Source organism: Leptopilina boulardi, unplaced genomic scaffold (genome assembly GCF_019393585.1).
Source record: "Leptopilina boulardi isolate dan_hultmark-lab unplaced genomic scaffold, ZJU_Lbou_2.1 LbouV2_165, whole genome shotgun sequence".
NCBI lineage: Eukaryota > Metazoa > Arthropoda > Insecta > Hymenoptera > Figitidae > Leptopilina > Leptopilina boulardi.
The window spans coordinates 530,545-550,864 of NW_026137713.1; the positions used below are offsets into that span (position 1 = coordinate 530,545).

Consider the following 20,320-nt stretch of genomic DNA (forward strand, 5'->3'; position numbering starts at 1 on the left):
GATTCGATGTTCTGAATGTATGCATCTCCCGTTTTGCATCCTGCCTGCAACGCGGCGATTATGGCGAGTCATTAGCTGTCCCTGTAAATCATAGCGATCTGCAGTATAAGAGAGAGAGCGAGAGCGAGAGCGAGAGAGAGAGAGAGAGAGAGAGAGAGCGCTAAAGCCTGATGTCGACTTGCTATATACGAATAAAGTCGAATCATCCCGAGAAATACCGAGTTGGCTCGTGCTGCAGTCTCTCGTGGTTTTCAATGGTTCAGACTGGTTCAGTACCGAGCCGCCACGGGTTACGACTCGACGTGGTTCCATCCCTAATGGGGGAAATTTCGTTCGATCTTGTCTTTATGCTCTCTTCACGATCCCATATCTTTCTATGAATGAAACTGTGCTCAGTGACTCCTATTATTTCTCCCCTTGTGCTATTTCCCCCTCACACATTATTATTATTATTATTATTATTATTACTACTCATCGAAACTTACTTGGATAATAAAAATTCTGACAAATTTTTTTTTTCTTCCCAAAAATTATGTTATGCAGAAAAATTATTAATTAAAAAAACTAATTTCAAGAAAAATTTTCGAATAAGAATTTTTGATTTTTAAATCAATTTTGTTGAAAAAAGAAATTAGAATTTAAACAAATTTTATCCATTGCTATTTTGTGCACGATATACAAAGTTTCGGGCATCCTTTATAATATTGTTCTAATGAATCGAATCATTTATCAGCAGATATTTCTCGCCGCTTTTATTTACCAAATTAAATATACAAATTTAAAATTGTAATTCGACTATTTAATCGAAACAGAACAAGAAAAGAGTGTTCAAACAAAAGAGAAAGAAATAATCAAACGATGACAATAAAATGGCAAAATTCAGAATTCAATATTCTCAAATTTCATTGAAACTTAAAGAGGGGGAAAAAATGACAAAAACACACAAAATAGAGATTAAAATTTAGAAATGTGATATGATAATAAAACATATTACTTAGTATGATAAAAGCAGAAAGGAACATAGATTAAAAAAAAAAAAAAAAAAAAAGGAAAAAATAGTCAAGAAACTCCGAAATGTGAAACTCGTTCAGAAAGATGATTTCAAATAGCAGATTTTATATGCAAAAAAAATTGATACTTCGTTTGGAAGATGTTAACGGTGGTTATTGTTCTAGGAGAATAAAAGATTGATGCGCACACTTGAACAAAACATCGATCCGTTTATTTCATCGGGGTGAAAAAAAAAAAAAGGCGAAAAAGGATATATCAAGTGGTAATACATACTACGAAGTTGGTGTCGAATTTCCCGCATGCATTCACTTTTTGAGAGCATGAAAAGTGCGATGCTGCGCAGTAATTAGTGCAGGATTACAAAGAGACCATGAGCGGTCCAAGTTAAAAGGGGGTTACCGTGAAGGGTTGGTGTGGTTCTTTTTTTTTTTTTTTTTTTTTTTTTTTTGGAGAAGAACACGCGTGTGTGTCTCTTGTGATATAATGTCATTGTGTCTGTGTTGAAAAAAAGGAAGAAAAAAAAATGAAAATGTGGTGGTGGAGTGCCGCGACAATGGTGTCGGTACTGCTGAAGGTTGCTGCAGTGTACTCGCAGGTTGAGATATCTGATCTGGATAAGCCGAGTGAGTTATGCTCTGGTTTCTCTCTCTCTATATATATAGTTTTTAAAGTTCAAGACTTGACTCAAAGACGTGTGTACTTTACTGTATATGACAACCCCCTTCCTATTTTCTCGCCAACCCATTATTCTGAAAGCTTACTTCAGATGCTGGGAATTTAATTTTTTTTTTTTCCTTTTTAACGAATTCTAAAAAATTTTCAAACTTTTCTAATTAGATATTCATTTTAATATATCCAAAAAATTCAATTTGGTGATATAATTTTCATATCGATTACAAATTATAATATATACTTATTACTATTTAATTTCGGTGATTGTCCCCTTTTTCTATTTTTTGTTGGTAAATTGAACTTTAAACGATTTTCACCCCTAATTCGAGGTAAATAATCTTTGTTCCCTTCATATAGAGGAAGTACTTAACTTGTAACCTTCTGTTTATGTGGAAGCAATCCACTAGGAAAAAATAGGGAAGGAATCATATATATATATATATATTTATGACACGTAATTTTTTATTATGGCAGTTAAAAGTACATTATGTAATGTAATTTGTGTCATAAAGTATTATTAATAATCTGATTTTAGTGTATTTTGTATGGAATTAATTCTGTGGCATATAGTAAAATATATTACTCTTATTAATCACACATCTTGTTCTTGGTTATTATAGTTCTATATATGTGTGTACAAATTACTTAAAACAAGAGCTGGGGGAGTCAAATTCTTGAACTGAATCGATTGCCACTATCGCTCGACTTCCTACCGGAGACAATAACTCTTACTAACTATGTGTATACATGTCCTTTGGGAATACTTGCGGTTTCTATGGTTATTGGAGATTGTAGAATAGAAAGAAATTTTTTTGAAAAAAAAAATCTTTTAGAAAAATTAGAATAGTTTTAAATATTCATCGATTAATCGCTTTTTCATCTCCCTCCCTCCATGAATAGTGAGATTCAATTCTCTCGTGAATGAACTCGAGGAAACCAAACCTTCATCATACACCTAATACCCATCTTTTTATTACTCGTCTCTTCTTTGAGAAAAAAAAAATAAAACTCAATTGTTACTCTCTCTCTCTCTCTCTCAAAGTAGAGTGGGTAAAATTTTCCCTCTTCCTACGGATATTAAAATGGAAAATTCTTTCAACAGTCATCTTCAATCGACGATTTTTCTCTTTTAAATCCCTTTTGCATTAAATTTTACCTCATAATTTTAGATTCTTTTTTTTTTTTATTAAAAAAAAAAATTTAGAAAAATTATCATTTAAAATCAAAAATTTGAAACAATTTGAATAAAAGGAATAATAAATAAGTTATTGCTTTAATAAATGAAAGTGAACAGTAACTCAAACTTTTTTTTGAGGTTAACTTTACAATACACAAAATTACGACCAAATAGTAATCACTGAATGAAAATGAAAATATTAAAATAAACTAATAAAAGAGGAAGCAATTTTTTATAATATCATTTTAACATCATTTGACTTATCTCGTTTTTAGAAGTTTATATTTTAATTCCTAATAATAAATAACAGTTATTGCTTTAATGAATAAAAGTGAACAGCAACTCAAACTTTTTTTTGAGGTTAACTTTACAATACACAAAATCACGACCAAATATATAGTAATCACCAAATCTGCAAAAATGAAAATATTAAAATAAACTAATAAAGGAGGAAACAATTTTTTAATTATCATTCGACTTACCTTGTTTCTAGAAGTTTATATTTTAATTTCTTAAATACACTTGTTTCACCATGATAAATTCTCCATAAGACCACCTGATCCGAACACATGGTCGCGACTACAGCGCCTCTGTAGGTCGAATTATCCAATCAGATTAAACTAGTCATTAAATTTCGTATATACATAAAATCTCTTGGAAATTTTTGATTATGTTCTACAGGTAATATTACATCTTTGCATCTGTAACTAAATATTTAGAGTGTCCATAATTCGAAATAGGCATTTTATCATCAATATTAAAATTTAGAAATATTTTATTTTTACTCTCACCCTACCTGTGAGAATATTTTTATCAAATATTTGCTTAAGAGTAATTTTAAACCTAAAAATTCTGAATCTTGATAAAGGGTTTGTAAGTGTGTTAAAAAAAGAAACGATCCCAAAAGGTAGTATTGATTTGGTTTTATGTGTAGAGAAGCCTCGCTCTTTCAAAAAGGTATCCGGTAACGACTTTACTAGACCCATTTAATTAAACCATGTGCTAATCCCATTGTAAAATTTATGGGGCAGATATATGCAAAAAAAAAAAAAAAAAATGATAATTTAACGCACACATTGGAGGCGAAACTTATTAAGGAAGTGTCGTTTCTGATCTTCATAGTATCACCCCTCTCTCTCTCTCTCTCTCTCTCTCTCTCTCTCTCTCTCTCTCTCTCTCTCTCTCTCTCTCTCTCTCTCTCTCTCTCTCTCTCTCTCTCTCTCTCTCTCTCTCTCTCTCTCTCTCTCTCTCACTCTCTCTTGGTGTATAGGGATGTTAACAAACGTGTGCTTCGCGAATACTACAAATTCCACTCGTAGTTTTTACCTGTAATACGTTTTAGATATATGTCCCAGACTTTAGACGTGGAAAATAAGTGGTAGGGAATTTATTAAGTCACTCCTTCTCGAATAGGTGTACAGCAGCGCGAAACAGAGTAAATATATGGTAAAAATATACATGAGTCTAAATAAATAAAAACTTGGAGAGAGTCATATAAATGTAAAATATCGTTTTAATCTCTTCCAGCAGTTATAAAGCTAATTTCTCGATACTCTTCTTATGAAAAATTGATACTTGCGATAATTGAATAACTAGAATAACTTCTGAATAAATTAAATATATGTATATACATATATTCTTATAGAAATTAATTCACAAGTAGTGTTTCCATCAAAACAAATCCAAAAATTTCACATATACCCCACGCTGCTTGGCATTAATTATTGCTTTAAAAATTGTTACTATTTTTTTTGTTACTTATTGTCAACTAAAGTTGATAAATATCGTATTCCGATCGATTCCTACCACCCTAAATTTTTTTCTACACTCGATTTTCTAAAAAAAACCAAAAAATTTCACATTTACCCCACGCTGCTGGGCATTAATTTTTAAGATAAAAATTGTTACTATTGTTTTTGTTACTTATTGTCAACTAATGTTAATAAATATCGTATTCCGATCGTTTCCTACGACCCTAAATTTTTTTCTACACTCGATTTTCTAAAAAAAATCCAAAAATTTCACATTTACCCCACGCTGCTGGGCATTAATTATTGCTTTAAAAATTGTTACTATTTTTTTTGTTACTTATTGTCAACTAAAGTTGATAAATATCCTATTCTGATCGTTTCCTACCCCCCTAAATGTTTTTTCTATACATTTTCTCAAAGAAGCCAATATTTTACGTATGTTTTCGTATATTTATTAATAATGGTTATTATTATTTATACGTTTTTCAGTTTTTAGTTGTAATTTTTCTTCTCGTTTCAATTATGTTGTTTGGTTTTTAAAATAATGCTTTATTCCGCCTTTTTTCGTAGCTTCATTGCACTAAAATTTGAGCCAAGTATTTTTATTTAAAAATAAATTACTATTAGTTTGAAAAATTATTTTTAGATTAAATTAAAAATGGTACTTTTAATTAAATGACGTTTTCTTTACTAAGTAAATGATGAGAAGGTGAGGATAATTTTTACTTAAAGTGTTTATATACTTGGTAGTTAAACTGATGATTATGAACCTGCCACTTAAAGTGATGTCTGATAATAACTTTTTTTTTTCATACTTGTAAATGAATTAGAAAAAAAGAAATGTTGTAATTCTAAGTAATCACTAAAGTAAAATCTACATAGGCATCAGTGAAGCGTAACGAAACACGTTTTTGCTAACGGTTTAAATAAAATGATATATCACAAAATTCTTATATAAATATTTTGATAAAGTACTAGCAAATGGCGTTGATGTAAATATAGTAATTATACCTATTAAATTTTCACGTTAATGACAAGTTTAATGTCATCGAAAAAAGTTAATTATAAATAGCCGTTAATTATTTTTCATAGTAATTTCATGTGAAATTATTCGACATTAATTTGATAAAATTTTTGCAAAAAAAAAAAATTGAACCTTTTTTTATTTTTTTCCCGTATTTATTTGTCAGAATTTTTCATTTTTTTTTTTTTTTCATTAACGCACTTGAACGTTACATCTCTTTTCTCAATTCGAGAATTATTTCCCTCTTTTTTTCCAAATCAAAATTAATTTTAGAATTTTCTCATTAGAACGAAACAATTTAAAGTCGCGTAATGAAATTCTTAAATTTAACCAGAAGATTTCAGCCATTAAGCCTCTTAAATTTAACGCGATATATACACAAAGTTCCATTAAGTTTCCTCTCTCCCATTCCAAAAACCAGTTTGAAATAAGTTTTGGACTCTTTTGAAAACCCTCAAAATGTTCACTTTTCCAATTGGAAAGTTTTAAAATGAAAATTCCGCGGGAGAAATTTACTTTGCGTTTTAATTTAAATTGAAAGAGGCGACCAAAGAAGTTAAGTAGAGGAGATAAAGAAAAATATATAGTGGGGACAATTTCACGTGTAGCTCTTCTTCTTCTTTGAATGAGACGCGATTACCTCTTACTTTCCGAGAATGACAAACGAGATGGCCATTAGGTCGAGTTGGTGGTTATTCCGTGACTCCTCTTGAATAGCACGCAAAAAGTTAATTACCCGTTGGGCTCTTGTGGTTGAACGAGAAATTGTCGAAGTTAGGGTGAGTCTCGCCCCCCCCCCGCCCCTCTCAGTAGCATCGCGACAAAAGGTTGGATAAAACAGGTTAACTCACAGTGAAGTTAACTCTACCGCATTCGGAATTCAAGCCCTGTTTGCTCGCGTCGGCAGGTACATATATATAGTACATTCATCGCGTGTTAATCGTCGACAGCTTCGTATTTCTTTCCAAGACACCAAAAAAAAAAAAAGGAGGAAGAATACGCGATTCAAGCAATATATATGCGATTCAAGCAAATTAATATTTATAGCCATAATTATCAACTGCTAATGAAGAATTTAATTTATAATTGAGACGCTTTCTCCTTTAAATCTTCAATCTGTTTGCAATTTATTATACAATAATTGAAATTTGCAATAATTTATATGTTTAATTTATGTGTAAATTTTAATTTTAAATCATATTTGTACATAAATGATTGAAAAACGATGTGAAAAATCAAAAATTCTTGTTCAATTGACGTCACGAGGATGACAAATTAAAACATTTTAAGGGAGATAATCCTCAGTAATGTTCCTTAGAGGGGTTTTTAGCCCTATAGAAACTTGTAACCCACTTGGAAAGATTCCCCAGAAAGTGCCCCCTGGAGGTTCTATTAGAATTCCAAAAACTCCAAAAATTTTGAGAAAAAAATTAATCGGAATTCCGTCGGAAGTTCCGGCGAAATTCTGATAGAACCTCCAGGGGTCACTTTCTGGGGAATCTTTCCAAGTGGGATATTTAAATAAATAAAAGAAAATTCTAATTATAAAGAGGACTTTTGAAACTTATGCTTAATTCTCCGTCATCCCTCTCATTTTGTGCCGACTAACGAGAGACTGGTCCATAGTATATATACATATATATATATATGATGCAGAGAGTCGAGTTTAGACAACTCAACCAAAAGCGCAATTCACATGCGAATATATGTACAAAGCTATATAGCGTTCGAAACAATATCCGAAACAGGTTGTAGGGTACCTATACATGCCTTAGCTTACCGCAGATTACCCGTAATCCCTTGGGATCGGGTAGCAGTTACATGCTTTCAACGAGAGATACGAAACTTCCAATGTGCCTGAAGCCGGACTTCTCTTTCTCACTTGCACCCCCTTAACAAACCCTCACCCCCCCCCGTTCTCTATACCCCATCCACACAACTTTAAACGAACGGATTAAACCCACTATATGTTCAGAAACTGTACACGATTCGCTGGATAAAGACAGTGACTAGATACAATTCCGGAAAAGTACGCAAAAAAAAAAAAAAAAAAAATGGAGGCAAAAAAAAACTTTTGAACGATGAGTAAAAAAGGGCAAAGAAAAATTTGACATTGACTGAAGTGAGAGTGACAAGTAGATTCCTCGAGGGGTATAAACCGTAAACGACACCAAACATCCAGGATCTCTGTTATCATTTCTTCCTTCTTTTTTTTATCTCATCATTTCTCTGTTTCTAATATTTTTCTCACTTTTTAACCTTTTTTCCTTTACTTCCCTTTTTTTTTTTTTCTTCTTTTTATGTTTTATATTCCCCTTCAAAACCTCTCTGTGTGTTTAATCTGATTGGTATAACATAAAAATACAATTTGTCGGGGAAAAAAAATATGTCTGTTCTACTATAGGAAAAAAATTATTTTTAGAAAGCAATAAATTTGAAAATTTTTTTGTTTCAAAATTTCAGAATACAAAAAAAGAAAGAAATAATTGTAAAAACAATTTTGAAATTATTATTACTATTTTATTTTTTTTTTTTTTTTTTGAATGAAAGGTCCATTAGAAGAATTTAAAAATATTTTGTACATGTGAGCATTGGATTCTGAATCCTCGCAACGATAAAACAATCCAAACTTGAATGTTAGAACTATTCTAAATTCGGTTCATTAAAAGTTAAACGCTCTCAAAGTAGGAATGCGGTAGTTGAAATGTATGAAAGTTTAATTAAATGATAATTGGATAATAATGTGAATTTTTCACATCAATTCTTTCGTAATTTTTTTCTTTAATTGTCTAAAATATATTTGCATTTCAATAAGAGAATTTATTTAAAAATTCGTATGTAAAAAAAAAAAAAAATATTCTAACCCTAATAACACAAGATATCTTGGGATATATTGATAATATGCCGCAGATATCCTAGGGATGTCCTATGGATATCAAAAGGATCTTTTAAAGATATCCAAAAAATCGGCGGTTTGGATATCCTTTGGATATCCCATGGATAACTGAGGATATCCACAGGATATCTTCTGGATATCTCTATAGACTTTCATATATCTCCTCCAGATATCCCATAGATATTGTCAGGATATCCCATAGATATCGTCAGGATATCCCACAGATATTTTCAGGATATTCTCAGTATATCGTCTGGATGTCAAGAAGATATTCTCAGGATACTGTTTTTAAAGTCATTATGAGACTATGAGTGAGAATATTCACTGAATTAAATTTTATATAAATAAAATAAAATGCAACCTTGTTTTTCGAGAAAGTTGTTTAATTTGAAAAATTATTAACTAATTTTTTTTTTCATTCGTGATTCATTCCTTTATTCATATATGCTTAATATTGTCAGAAAATAAAAAGAATATAAATTCTTCCCCACAAATAACGAATAACTATTAATATTAATTATACATTAAGTGAGCATGAGTTTATTTAAAAACTTTGAAAAAATGCGTTAAAAATCTTCATTTAAAATAAATTAGAAGCTCAGAAGATTTTTGTTTTTATTATATTATTATTCATTATATTAGCTTAACAATTTTAACCTTTAAAAATATATGTTGAGATATTAAATATCCCGTGAATATCCTAAGAATATCCCCACGGAAATCCTGAGGATATACCATGGATATCCTGAAGATATCCCATGGATATCCTGCGATATAATATCCAATAGATATTTTGTGGGTGTCTTAGGGATATCCTATGGATGTCCTGTTGATGTCCCACAGACCGGTGGTTTGGATCCTATGGATATCCCAAGATATCCTGGGGACCATTCTACCCTCACAACACAAGGATATTCAGGATATCCCTGGGACGTCCTGGGGATATCCATTTGCTTTTGGCGATTCGGATATCCCTAAGATATCCTCTGGATATCCATGGACATCTCTAAGATATCCCAGGGATATCCAAACCGCCGAAAACAAATCGATATCCCCAGGACGTCCCAAGGATATCCTGAATATCCTTTTGTTGTGAGGGTAGAATATCGACCATTGATATGGATATCCTAGGGATATCCTTTTGTTATTAGGATAATTATGTTTTTAAGAAATGTTACTTGAAATTTTTTTTATCGCCAAAAAGGAAACAAAACTTTCGCGATTAATTTGACAATTAAATTACCAATACGATAATACACGAAATGTATATATATATAGCATTGATGTTAATTATCCTTTTAACTGAATTGACATGAATTATTTGAAGGTAATGATGTGCCAGTTTAATGTATATGCAATTTATATACATATATGTAGATAAAATTTATATGACAGTTTGTGTTAATAATACTAGGAAATAATAGATTATGCCGGGTTATCTTAATATTACTATTATTTTACGGCTTTGAGAATGGCGAAGGTTTATCTGTTCTCACGGGTGCGACAGTCAACCTTCGTTAATAGGAATATTCTATGCACCTGTCATTTGATATCACTCGAGACCCATGAGACGTTATAGTTGAAGCTCAGGCCTTGGCGAATCAGAATTCCCGCAGCTGAGTTTAATTTCACCTTTTACTCAAACATATATATATATATATATATATATATCCAACAACGCTTCAACAATTCCGCTAAAAAGAACATATTACATTACATATTATATTACTAATACTATACGTCTACCGCTATTTATATATAATTAACTTGCTATGTACTTACATTTGAAATTAAAACAATGAGTAAAGCTTTAATTATCCAGAAACACTGGTAATCCGCTTTTGATGCATAAATTATATGCAAAATTTTCAAATATATTCTGCGCATCTGTTATTATATTAGAACATGAGACAAATTTTGTTTTTGAATATATTAAAATTTATTTTTTATTTATTTAATTATTTATTATATAATACATATATTATTTATTTAGTTATTCTTTAGTTAAAAACTACATAAAACAATTTACATTGATAGCAAAATCATTCTTCTAATCAGAGCTAAATTGGCCTTAATCGGAAAAAAAAAATCTCGATGGACTGGTTTTCGAGAGAAAGAACACCAATTAAACCGCAATGGGAAATAATAATAAAAAAAAAAACCTAGTCTACTCTGAAAAAAATTTAATTTAATAATAATTTTTGGAGGCCTTTCACAATTATCCTGTTTGCACAGAAAATTAAAAGGCATTAAAATAAACTGCAATGCTTATTATTTTAATCCAATTTTGCTTATTTTAATTCATTTTGGTATTAAAATAAGCAAAATTGAATTAAAATAATAAGCTTATTTTAATGACTTTTAATTTTCTGTGTGTTTATTGATACTTTTATTTTATAGTTTAAAAATTTTTTTTACTACATGTTTCGGCTATTTAGCCCTCATCAGGTTAATACAATGATTTCAAGTTAAAATTTCGATACAAAAAAACATGTGAATAAAATAAAATAACGAACACATAAGATCGCGTGTTCGATCAAATGTAAAATTCATTTTTTTTATAAGATTTTTTATAAGATTTTTCAATCAAATTTTAAATGCCTCTGAGTTACTGACAGATTAGAGATAATGTGTGTTTATAATTGGTTTCCGTTTTATATTTGCATGCGTCTCATATTTTATTTTACAACCAAAAGTTTTTGTTGTAAAAACCAAACCCTTTTTTCTTGCAAAAAAAAAAAAATTCTCATTTTCAATCAAGTCACATTCTTGATATCTCATTTCACACAATGAATTCAAAATGATTCAATTCCATTTTATCGAGGGTGGATATATATATATATATATATATATATATATATATATATATATATATATATATTATAAATCCTTGAATCCTTTACCTTCCTCAACTGATTTCATCTAGTCATATGTGAGGTATATGTTCAAGTACATCATCTCGAGTACATCGAAATTATAGGGGTGTTTAGGGAAAAGTTTCCTTTTCATTCCCCTTTGGAAAATGACAGATACATTACAGATTTTCGTGAGTAGAATTTCATATTCAATACATAATATAACGAGAACTCGTGATTTCGCATTTCATATTTATAAATATTACCTTCTCGTGAAGTTGTATTTATTGGCAACTAAGGTCTGTTTTATTAGCTTTTTATTGGCGCCAATAAGGTTTATCAGAGGCGCACTTTGCTTCTCTAAGAAATATTGACGAGAGCTATATAAAAGCAAGGTATATAATGAAATAAGGCTAAAAACATTAAGATTGTGGCGGTGTTTCGTAACGATATAATTGTACGGCATCTTGCGTTCAGATTCTTGCCAGAGCGGATGGTGAATAAGTAAAAAAAAAAACGAGAATGAGAGAAAAAAAAGAACCCCCCTTTTCAAGAAATGAGATGATTTAAATGAGATGCTTGTTACTAAAGATGTTTTTTCAACGGTAAAATGTTTTAAGTGTTGTTTTCATATTTTTTTTTTTTAATTTCTCTCTGATTATTCCTTTTTTTCAGTATTTATAATGATTGCTGATTAATGTATATAGTTAGCATATAGCTATATATATATATATAGTTAGTAGTATTCTTAATAATATGAATAATTATTTTCATCACAATTATTATGTGAAAATTTTTTTTTTATAAAATGCAGTAAAGTTTAATATATTCGATAAATATTGTTATTAAAATTTATTTTATTTAAATGAATAAAAAATTTTCAAAAAGTAATTGAAATTTTTCAAGTTATCCCGAAATTCTAACCTAAATCTCTCCTTGGGAAAGAATTTTTTCACGCTTTTCTTAAACATATACATGGTCCTTTAAAATTCTTTCTTTTAATAAAAATCTTCTATTATATTAAGTTAACAAATTTCCAAAAGCGATACCGACACCGTGACCTCGACACGATCCTTGGAAAATCTATTTTCACTTATGTTCAAATAAATCAAAATACTTTGCCATATGCTTTTAGAAAATCTTACATACTTTTTTTTGTAACATTTTTTTTTCCAATTTTAACCCGAAAAAAGGATTATTTTGCAATTTTTTAAGTTATTTAAAAACAATTTTTTTCAATTTTTTACTAATTTTTTATGGTTTCTTTATTTTTTATTGTTGTTTTTCAAATTTTTAGTTGCAAACCTATAATATTGTGTCCAATTTTAAGTGTCATTGAAATAAATTGTTTTTAACTTAAAAATTTTAACATTTCTTATTTAAAACCTAAACATCTTCTATTATATAAAGTTAACAAATTTCCAAAAGCGACACTGAAAAAAATTTATTTTTAATATTTTATTTTATATAGAAATTTTTGTTCTAATAATCAAATATTTAATTTTCATTTTTAGGTTAAGTTTGCGAAACTGAATTCTTTTTTAACTTTAGAAGCGTTCCTTCATATTCTATTTTCGGACAAGTTGCACTAGTTCTTCATTCAACATTTTTAAATAATAATTAATATTTATTTACTAATATATCATTGCAATTAACAAAATTTTTCCATACTGTTAATTGTCCATGATATTGTGACCACGAGGGAAACTTACCTAACCTGACTATTATTGCGCGCGGGCAAAGTTGACGCTAGCGCTAAGGCGCGAAAACCATTTGAATTTGAATAATTAACAAGATACATAGAAAAATGAAATTCACAACCAGCCAATTGATTTCAGCTAATGTATATTTGCTGCTAAAGCAATTTTTTCCTTGATTAAAAATTTGTTGTATTAACAAATGTAATTGTTAGGCCAATAAGTAACGGCCAAAAAAAATTTGAGTACAATTTATTTTCCTTCATACAGAATTTATCGATAATTACATAAAAGATATTTTAGAAGTAAAATTAAATAAAACAAAATTTTAAAAGAAATTAAAAAGCAATAAGAAAGGACATTAAAAAAAAAAAACAATTGGAAAAAAGCACCAAGGCTAAAAATAAACTAAATTAAGAAAATTGCTGTAGCACTAAAAGGTCACGAATAATTAGTTATAATTTAATTATAAGCGAGCACATTGAGAGAGTCTGTTGCAACCTAATTATTGAAAGCGTCTCGTTGGAAAGCCATAACATTAGTATAATTAGATATATTATTTGGAGCGCTTCAGTAGAAATCTAACTCAAAGTACTCTTCATTGTAGAGTAATTCTGGTGCCTCAATGGGTGCCTCGCGTGATTAACGTAACGATGGGGGGGGTGAGAAGGGGGTGGGGGGTGGGGTAAATTAATTGGACTGCTAGGCGAATATTAATCGCCTTGGGAGCATTTATGTGTGGCAAGACGTGCCACAAGATTAGAATCTATACCAAGAGACTTAAGGTTGTCTTTCGATGGAGTCGCGCGACTTGAATGAAATCGGGAGGAAACCAATAAGAAGAAAGAGATGCTCTGTCACCACAGGGAATAATATTCTCTCTCTCTCTCTCTCTCTCTCTCTCTCTCTCTCTCTCTCTCTCTCTCTCTCTACATGTCGTAAAAGACATCGTATTCGTGCTACTGAAATATGCCTCTCATGATTTTGTAACTTATTGCGCAACATAATAACTATTTATGTTAATTTCCAATGCCGGCATTTCATTAACTCTCACTCATGAAAACGGAAATCTGTCTATTAAGCCACACACAACTCTCATGAGAGGATCGGAGATTTCTCATTTCCATATTAATTTTGACAGAAATGATTATTTCGTTACAATAGAAACAACCTCATATAAATTTGATGAAGAGTCAGTCAAATTTAATTGGATGGGTCATAATTTAAAAAATTAGATTCTACAAACTCATTATAACATGTCTTGGAAATTTATATGGAAATTAAATTATTCAATAAAAAAAAAAAATACTTTGTATTTCTTTTTTTTTTATTGAGAAACGTTTCAATTTTTTATACAGAAAAAAAAATCTGCAAAATAAATAAATTTTTGAAAGGCAACAAAAATGTGCCTTGTAGGTGGCGCCACTTTTGGCGATTTTTTAAGTGCAATAAAAAATAAGTTCAAATCATATTTTCTGATGTTGTTTCATTTGGAAATATATTTAAAATCAACTGTTTATATTAGATAATAATTGATGAAGAATTTAAAATCTCTAATAAAATGTAAAAGTGAAAATGGTAAATGAATTTTTATAATTTCTTTGAAATGTTAAATCGAGATGAATTGTTCAAACATTTGATCTTCATTAACTAATGAACTTGTTCGATCTTGCCCACTTTGTATATCGAATTTTTTCATAAATAATTGAATTTAAAAAAAAAATTTATGGAAAATTTATAAGGTTTCTTTTATTCTCTATAAATTTTATCAGTAATATTGAGCAATTTTGTGTGGTGGAAAATAGTGGATTTCATATTATTGTAGAGACGAATTTTATATATATATATATATATATACTATATGCGGGAGGAATGAGAATCGGCCGTTTATATTATGAAACACCCGGTGAGCAGCAATTACACGAGTACCCTCATTGCAGTTAATCTTAGCGAGTATTTGATACTTTGAACGTTCGCTTGATTCACTGACGCGAAATCGTTTCGTAAATTGCTTTAACATTTTGTGTCCCGTTTATTGAGCAATTCTTTTTGCGCGCGCAACGGATCTCATTTAAATTTTACGATGTGTCAGAGATCGCATATCATCGAAATGTATGTATATATATATATATATATATATATATATATATATATATATATGTAAATATCATCTTAATTGCACCAACTGAAACATCATTTTTGAATTAATGTTTATTGATTCGATGTGCTCATAATTATGAATTTGTAAATTTCGTGAAAGTTTTTTATTTTTTTCCAAATATAGTAATAATTTTAAGAATTAATTACATTTTGAAATATTCTAATTTTAATTTATCTCTGATGCATTATCATCAACATTATTAAATTTACAGATATAATTTATATTTTTAAATTCTTACTTTAATTTGATATTGATGCTTGAAAGTTAATTTTATTTCTATAACAATTGCTTTGTTTAATGCAAATAAATATTTATATTTGATTATTTGAATTAACAGATTTGAACTAACAGATTATAAACAGATTTGAACTAGCAGATTATTAACAGATTTGAACTAGCTGATTTGAACTGATTATTAACAGATTTTGAGTTACAGATTTAAACTAACAGATTATTAACAGATTTGAACTAGCAGATTATTAACAGATTTGAATGAACAGATTTTGAGTAACAGATTTAAACTAACAGATTATAAACAGATTTGAACTAGCAGATTATTAACAGATTTTAACTAGCAGATTTGAACTAACTGATTATTAACAGATTTTGGGTTACAGATTTAAACTAACAGATTATAAACAGATTTTGAGTAACAGATTATTAACAGATTTGAACTAACAGATTATTAACAGATTTTGAGTAACAGATTTTGAGTAACAGATTTTGAGTAACAGATTTTGAGTAACAGATTTGAACTAACAGATTATTAACAGAAATTTTGAAATATTCTAATTTCAGCAGAAGAATAGTTTCAGTAATAAGAATTATTATCATTGAAAATTTGAAAATCTTTTTCTTTTTTCCAAAGAGAATAGTTTTGTGTAGGTGAATATAATTTGAAATTTTGCTCACATTGCTTATGCTGTTACTTATTTGATGATAGCCGATAACGTTAGGCGAAGAGCTCTTTGGTTAATACTCTACATGATAAATGACTTTCCGATGAAATCTCTTCGCGAGCACAAAGCGAGCAAATGAATTACAATACATGAAGAATCAGGTTACGTGTAACACCTTGTAATGCATGTAAAATGTCAGGATAAAAATCTCACTTTGGAATCTTCATATTTATTTCGATGTTGATACTATCTTGGCTAAGAATCTTAATGAGATTTATGAGAATTGTATAATAAATGCGATTTGAAAATTATATGATTATTATTTTTTGGTAAAATTATTTTTAACTTCTTTTTATTTACATATATATATATATATATATATATATATATATATATATATATATATATATATATATATATATATATATATATATGCATTTGTCTGTTTATTACTGTATTTTACAACTGGGTATTTAAATGAAACAATGCTTCTTTAATTACCATGTGAAAAATGTGAAGAAACTCTTCAAAATGCAAATTTCAAAGTTACCTCGTACACAATTTAAAGAGACAAATTCTTTTTTTTTACATATACATATAAATGCAAATTGAAAAATCGTTAAACAAAAGTAAATGTAAATTTTATTTGTGGAAAACAAAAAAAAAAAAAAAATTTATTTGTTACATCATTAATGAGTGAAAATCAATTATGCAAATTTATTTAAACAAATATATTCTAACGGAAAATTTTTATTTCTTATAACGTAATTTTTTATGTTTTTTTTTTTTTCTAAAAATTATAGAAAAAAGAGTAAAATAATTTCTCTCTCTATCATATTTGAAATGATTATCCTACAATTTTCTCTTAACGAAGCGGTATATATCAGCAACTAATTAATAACGCATTGAAACGTTTGAGGTCAAATCCATGATTTGCAAATACTCCCCAAGCTCTCATAATTATTCCAAGTAATTACCAATGTTGACCAATTCCGGTAGATTACTATAGTTTGAATCATCAACCTAACGCTAGTCCATTTATTTCTCTCACGGGAAAAATTTAATATTTTTTCTTAAATTTCTATTTTTTTTTTTTTTTTTTGAAAATTTTTTACCATTACGATGAATATTTGATGCTATACTATCGATAATAAAATGATCATTAATTAAAAAAATTATTTCACGGTTTTCAAAAAAAAATATCGACACAATAAATTTGAATATTTAAGGCATAAAATATTAGTATTTAAAAATTTTTTTTTTACACATCTTAATGTTATTTATTATTATTGTAATTTTTACATTAATCCTCGCATTATTTCTTTGTTAAATAAAATATCGTATATATTTAGACTGATTTCAAATTGGAAAACAGGTATCCAAATTTCTATAATCTAAACTGATGAAACAGGTGGTTATCGAAATATAGAAAGGAATATATATATATATAGAGTCACGCCCAGAAATATTTGATGTCTGAATAGCAAATGGTTTTTGAAAATTAATACGAAATTCATTACTTGAAAACAGATTAATAATTATTAAACTACTGACACTAATATAAATTTTATATCTAGCGATGGTACATTAAAATTAATTTTCCATTTTATTAAAAGGTAAACGAAATTATTAAACATATAAAACGTTTCCCTCGACCTGGTTTATTTTTAGTTTTTGTTTTTTTCAAAAATTTCCGTTTTACTATAAACTATTAAAAATAACATATTGCTATATACATTAAAAAAATGTCATTAAAAACTGATGTTTCATTTCGAAATTATTACACAAAAAATTCCACAGTTGATAGTTTTTTTTTTTTTTTTTACAATTTTTATTACTATTTTTATTATTATTAGTTTGATTCTAAATTTTACTAATATTTATTTTTATATATTTTTTCTTTTTACACGTGAAAAATTGAGACAATTTTATTGTTTGTTCAATTCCGTGATTCTTTTTTTTTTCAAAAAATATACTTCCGACATTTTCATTGACCTTTTGACCAAGCTGAGGATTTAATCTCAGACTGCAAAAGTTATGTCGGGAGGGAAAAAAAAAAAAAAAAAAACCCCACGATGGAGTAGCGTTCAAGACCTGATTGGACCGTGAAAATGAACTCTAATGAGCTGACCTTTCTTATCTGGATTCACCTTTCCGGTTCCACTACCGTCAGACTTCTCACGTATCATTTGAGGTTCATTCGTTATGAACACTCCTTTCCTCACATGTTGATATTAATTAAAGATCAGAAAGAAATTCATTTTTTTTTACAAATAAAATATTATTCACAAAAAAATAGTAAAAAAAAAAAAAAAATTGGATTCGTTTTTGTTGAAGTTGAAAATTACATAGAAAGTGGCGCCACCTACGAGGCACATTTTTTTTTTCTGTGCAACTCTCATCAAATCAAAAGGAATTTTATTATTAGATTTCGCTTTAGATTAATTTTTTTTTTTTTTAAATTATATTTACCAAAGTCAAAATTTTAAAAAAGTTTCCAATATATGGAAAAATTTGTCATCTCATATATGCTTGATGAAATTATCGGATTAGTTTCAGTGAGTTATAAGTGGAATTGATAAAAGTTGGTTATCTATGCGCCTCATAAATAAACGAGGTGGCAATTTCCATAATAGAATTCAGTTGACTATGATTTATAAAAAATTTATCAAACTTGGCTCGCTTCCATTCTTAAAATTTTTGAGGGATTCTATATATATATATATATATATATATATATATATGTATTGGTATAGCTTCAAACAAGGTGGGCAAATAAGTATTTACGATCGATTCACGTTTAAACGAGATGCGAAGCAGTTATCGAATTCGAATTATCTTTTCATCGACAAATATAAATTTACCTTCAATTTCTTTTAAACCAATAAAGAGAAATTCTTTCAATAATTTCTAAATTACCAATAACACCTACCGAGTAAATCTTTCATCGGCCTGTCAAGCCAAGTGGCAACATTTTCGGCATTCAAATTGCTAAATGTGATTTATTACACATAATTTTAACTTTTTCAATTATTCAAACAGACACTTATTTTTTTTTTTTTTTAGTAAAAGTTTCGTTTTTTTGTGACAAGTCTTTTTTTCTGTCAATTATTCTTTACAATTAATATAATTTTTAATTGGGGAAAAAAAATAATTAAAAATTTTCTTTTACTTTTTCATCAGGAGAAAAAGTGATTGAATATTTATTGGAATTCATTTGAAAATAAACTTCTCAAGATATAATAGAATTATAAATTTTTAAAATAAAATTAAGCTTTTTATTGCATTTGAAAATTCAAAATAAATCTTGTCATTTATTTAATGACAATGACATTTTTTATTGGAGTGTATAATTCATTATTCATTTTTAGAATTTATCTCTGTATTATCGTCAACAATATAAAATCTAAAGATATAATTATATTTTATTATTCTTATTGTAATCAAATATTCATGGTTGAAAGTTAATTTTGTTTCTTAATAAAATGGCCAATTAGTTAATAAATAAAAAGCTTACTATTAAAAAAATAATTAAAATACAAATTTAAAATGCTTGGTTAATGATTTCTAATTTCTAAATTTCTAATAGCTTTGTTTAATGCAAATAAATATTTATATTTGATTATTTGACCTAACAAATTAGGGTAACAGATTATGAACAGATTCGAACTAACAGATTCGAACTAACAGATTTGAACTAACAGATTTGGAGTAACAGATTATTAACAGATTTGAATTAACAGATTTTAAGTAACAGATTATTAACAGATTTGAACTAACAGATTTTAAGTAACAGAATAGGAGTAACATATTAATTAACAGATTTTAAGTAACAGATTTGGGGTAACAGATTATGAACAGATTCGAACTAACAGATTTGGAGTAACAGATTATTAACAGATTTGAACTAACAGATTTTAGGTAACAGAATAGGAGTAACATATTATTAACAAATTTTAAGTAACAGATTTGGGGTAACAGATTATGAACAGATTTGAACCAACAGATTTGAAGTAAAAGTACAGATATTTTAAATTAATGACATTTATAAACATTTGTCAGCCTAAAAAATTTTCAATTAACTTGAAAAGAATTGGGGAGAAAAAAGAAATTTTAATTGAATACAATGTTTTTGCTAGGTGACATGGATCGTCAATCTCTTAATGAAATTAAAACA

The 20,320-nt window shown here is 28.3% G+C and overlaps 1 protein-coding gene across 1 annotated transcript in view; it reads left to right on the plus strand.

The window, feature by feature from the left end:
* Positions 1-285: 285 nt before the first annotated feature.
* The window catches only part of LOC127277072 (B-cell receptor CD22-like), an 85,804-nt gene continuing 65,769 nt past the window's right edge, over positions 286-20,320 (plus strand). The window contains exon 1 of the mRNA XM_051297892.1: positions 286-1,634. Within this exon, the coding sequence (XP_051153849.1) occupies positions 1,535-1,634 (100 nt within the window). The 5' untranslated portion in view covers positions 286-1,534. The remainder of the gene's footprint in view (positions 1,635-20,320) is intronic.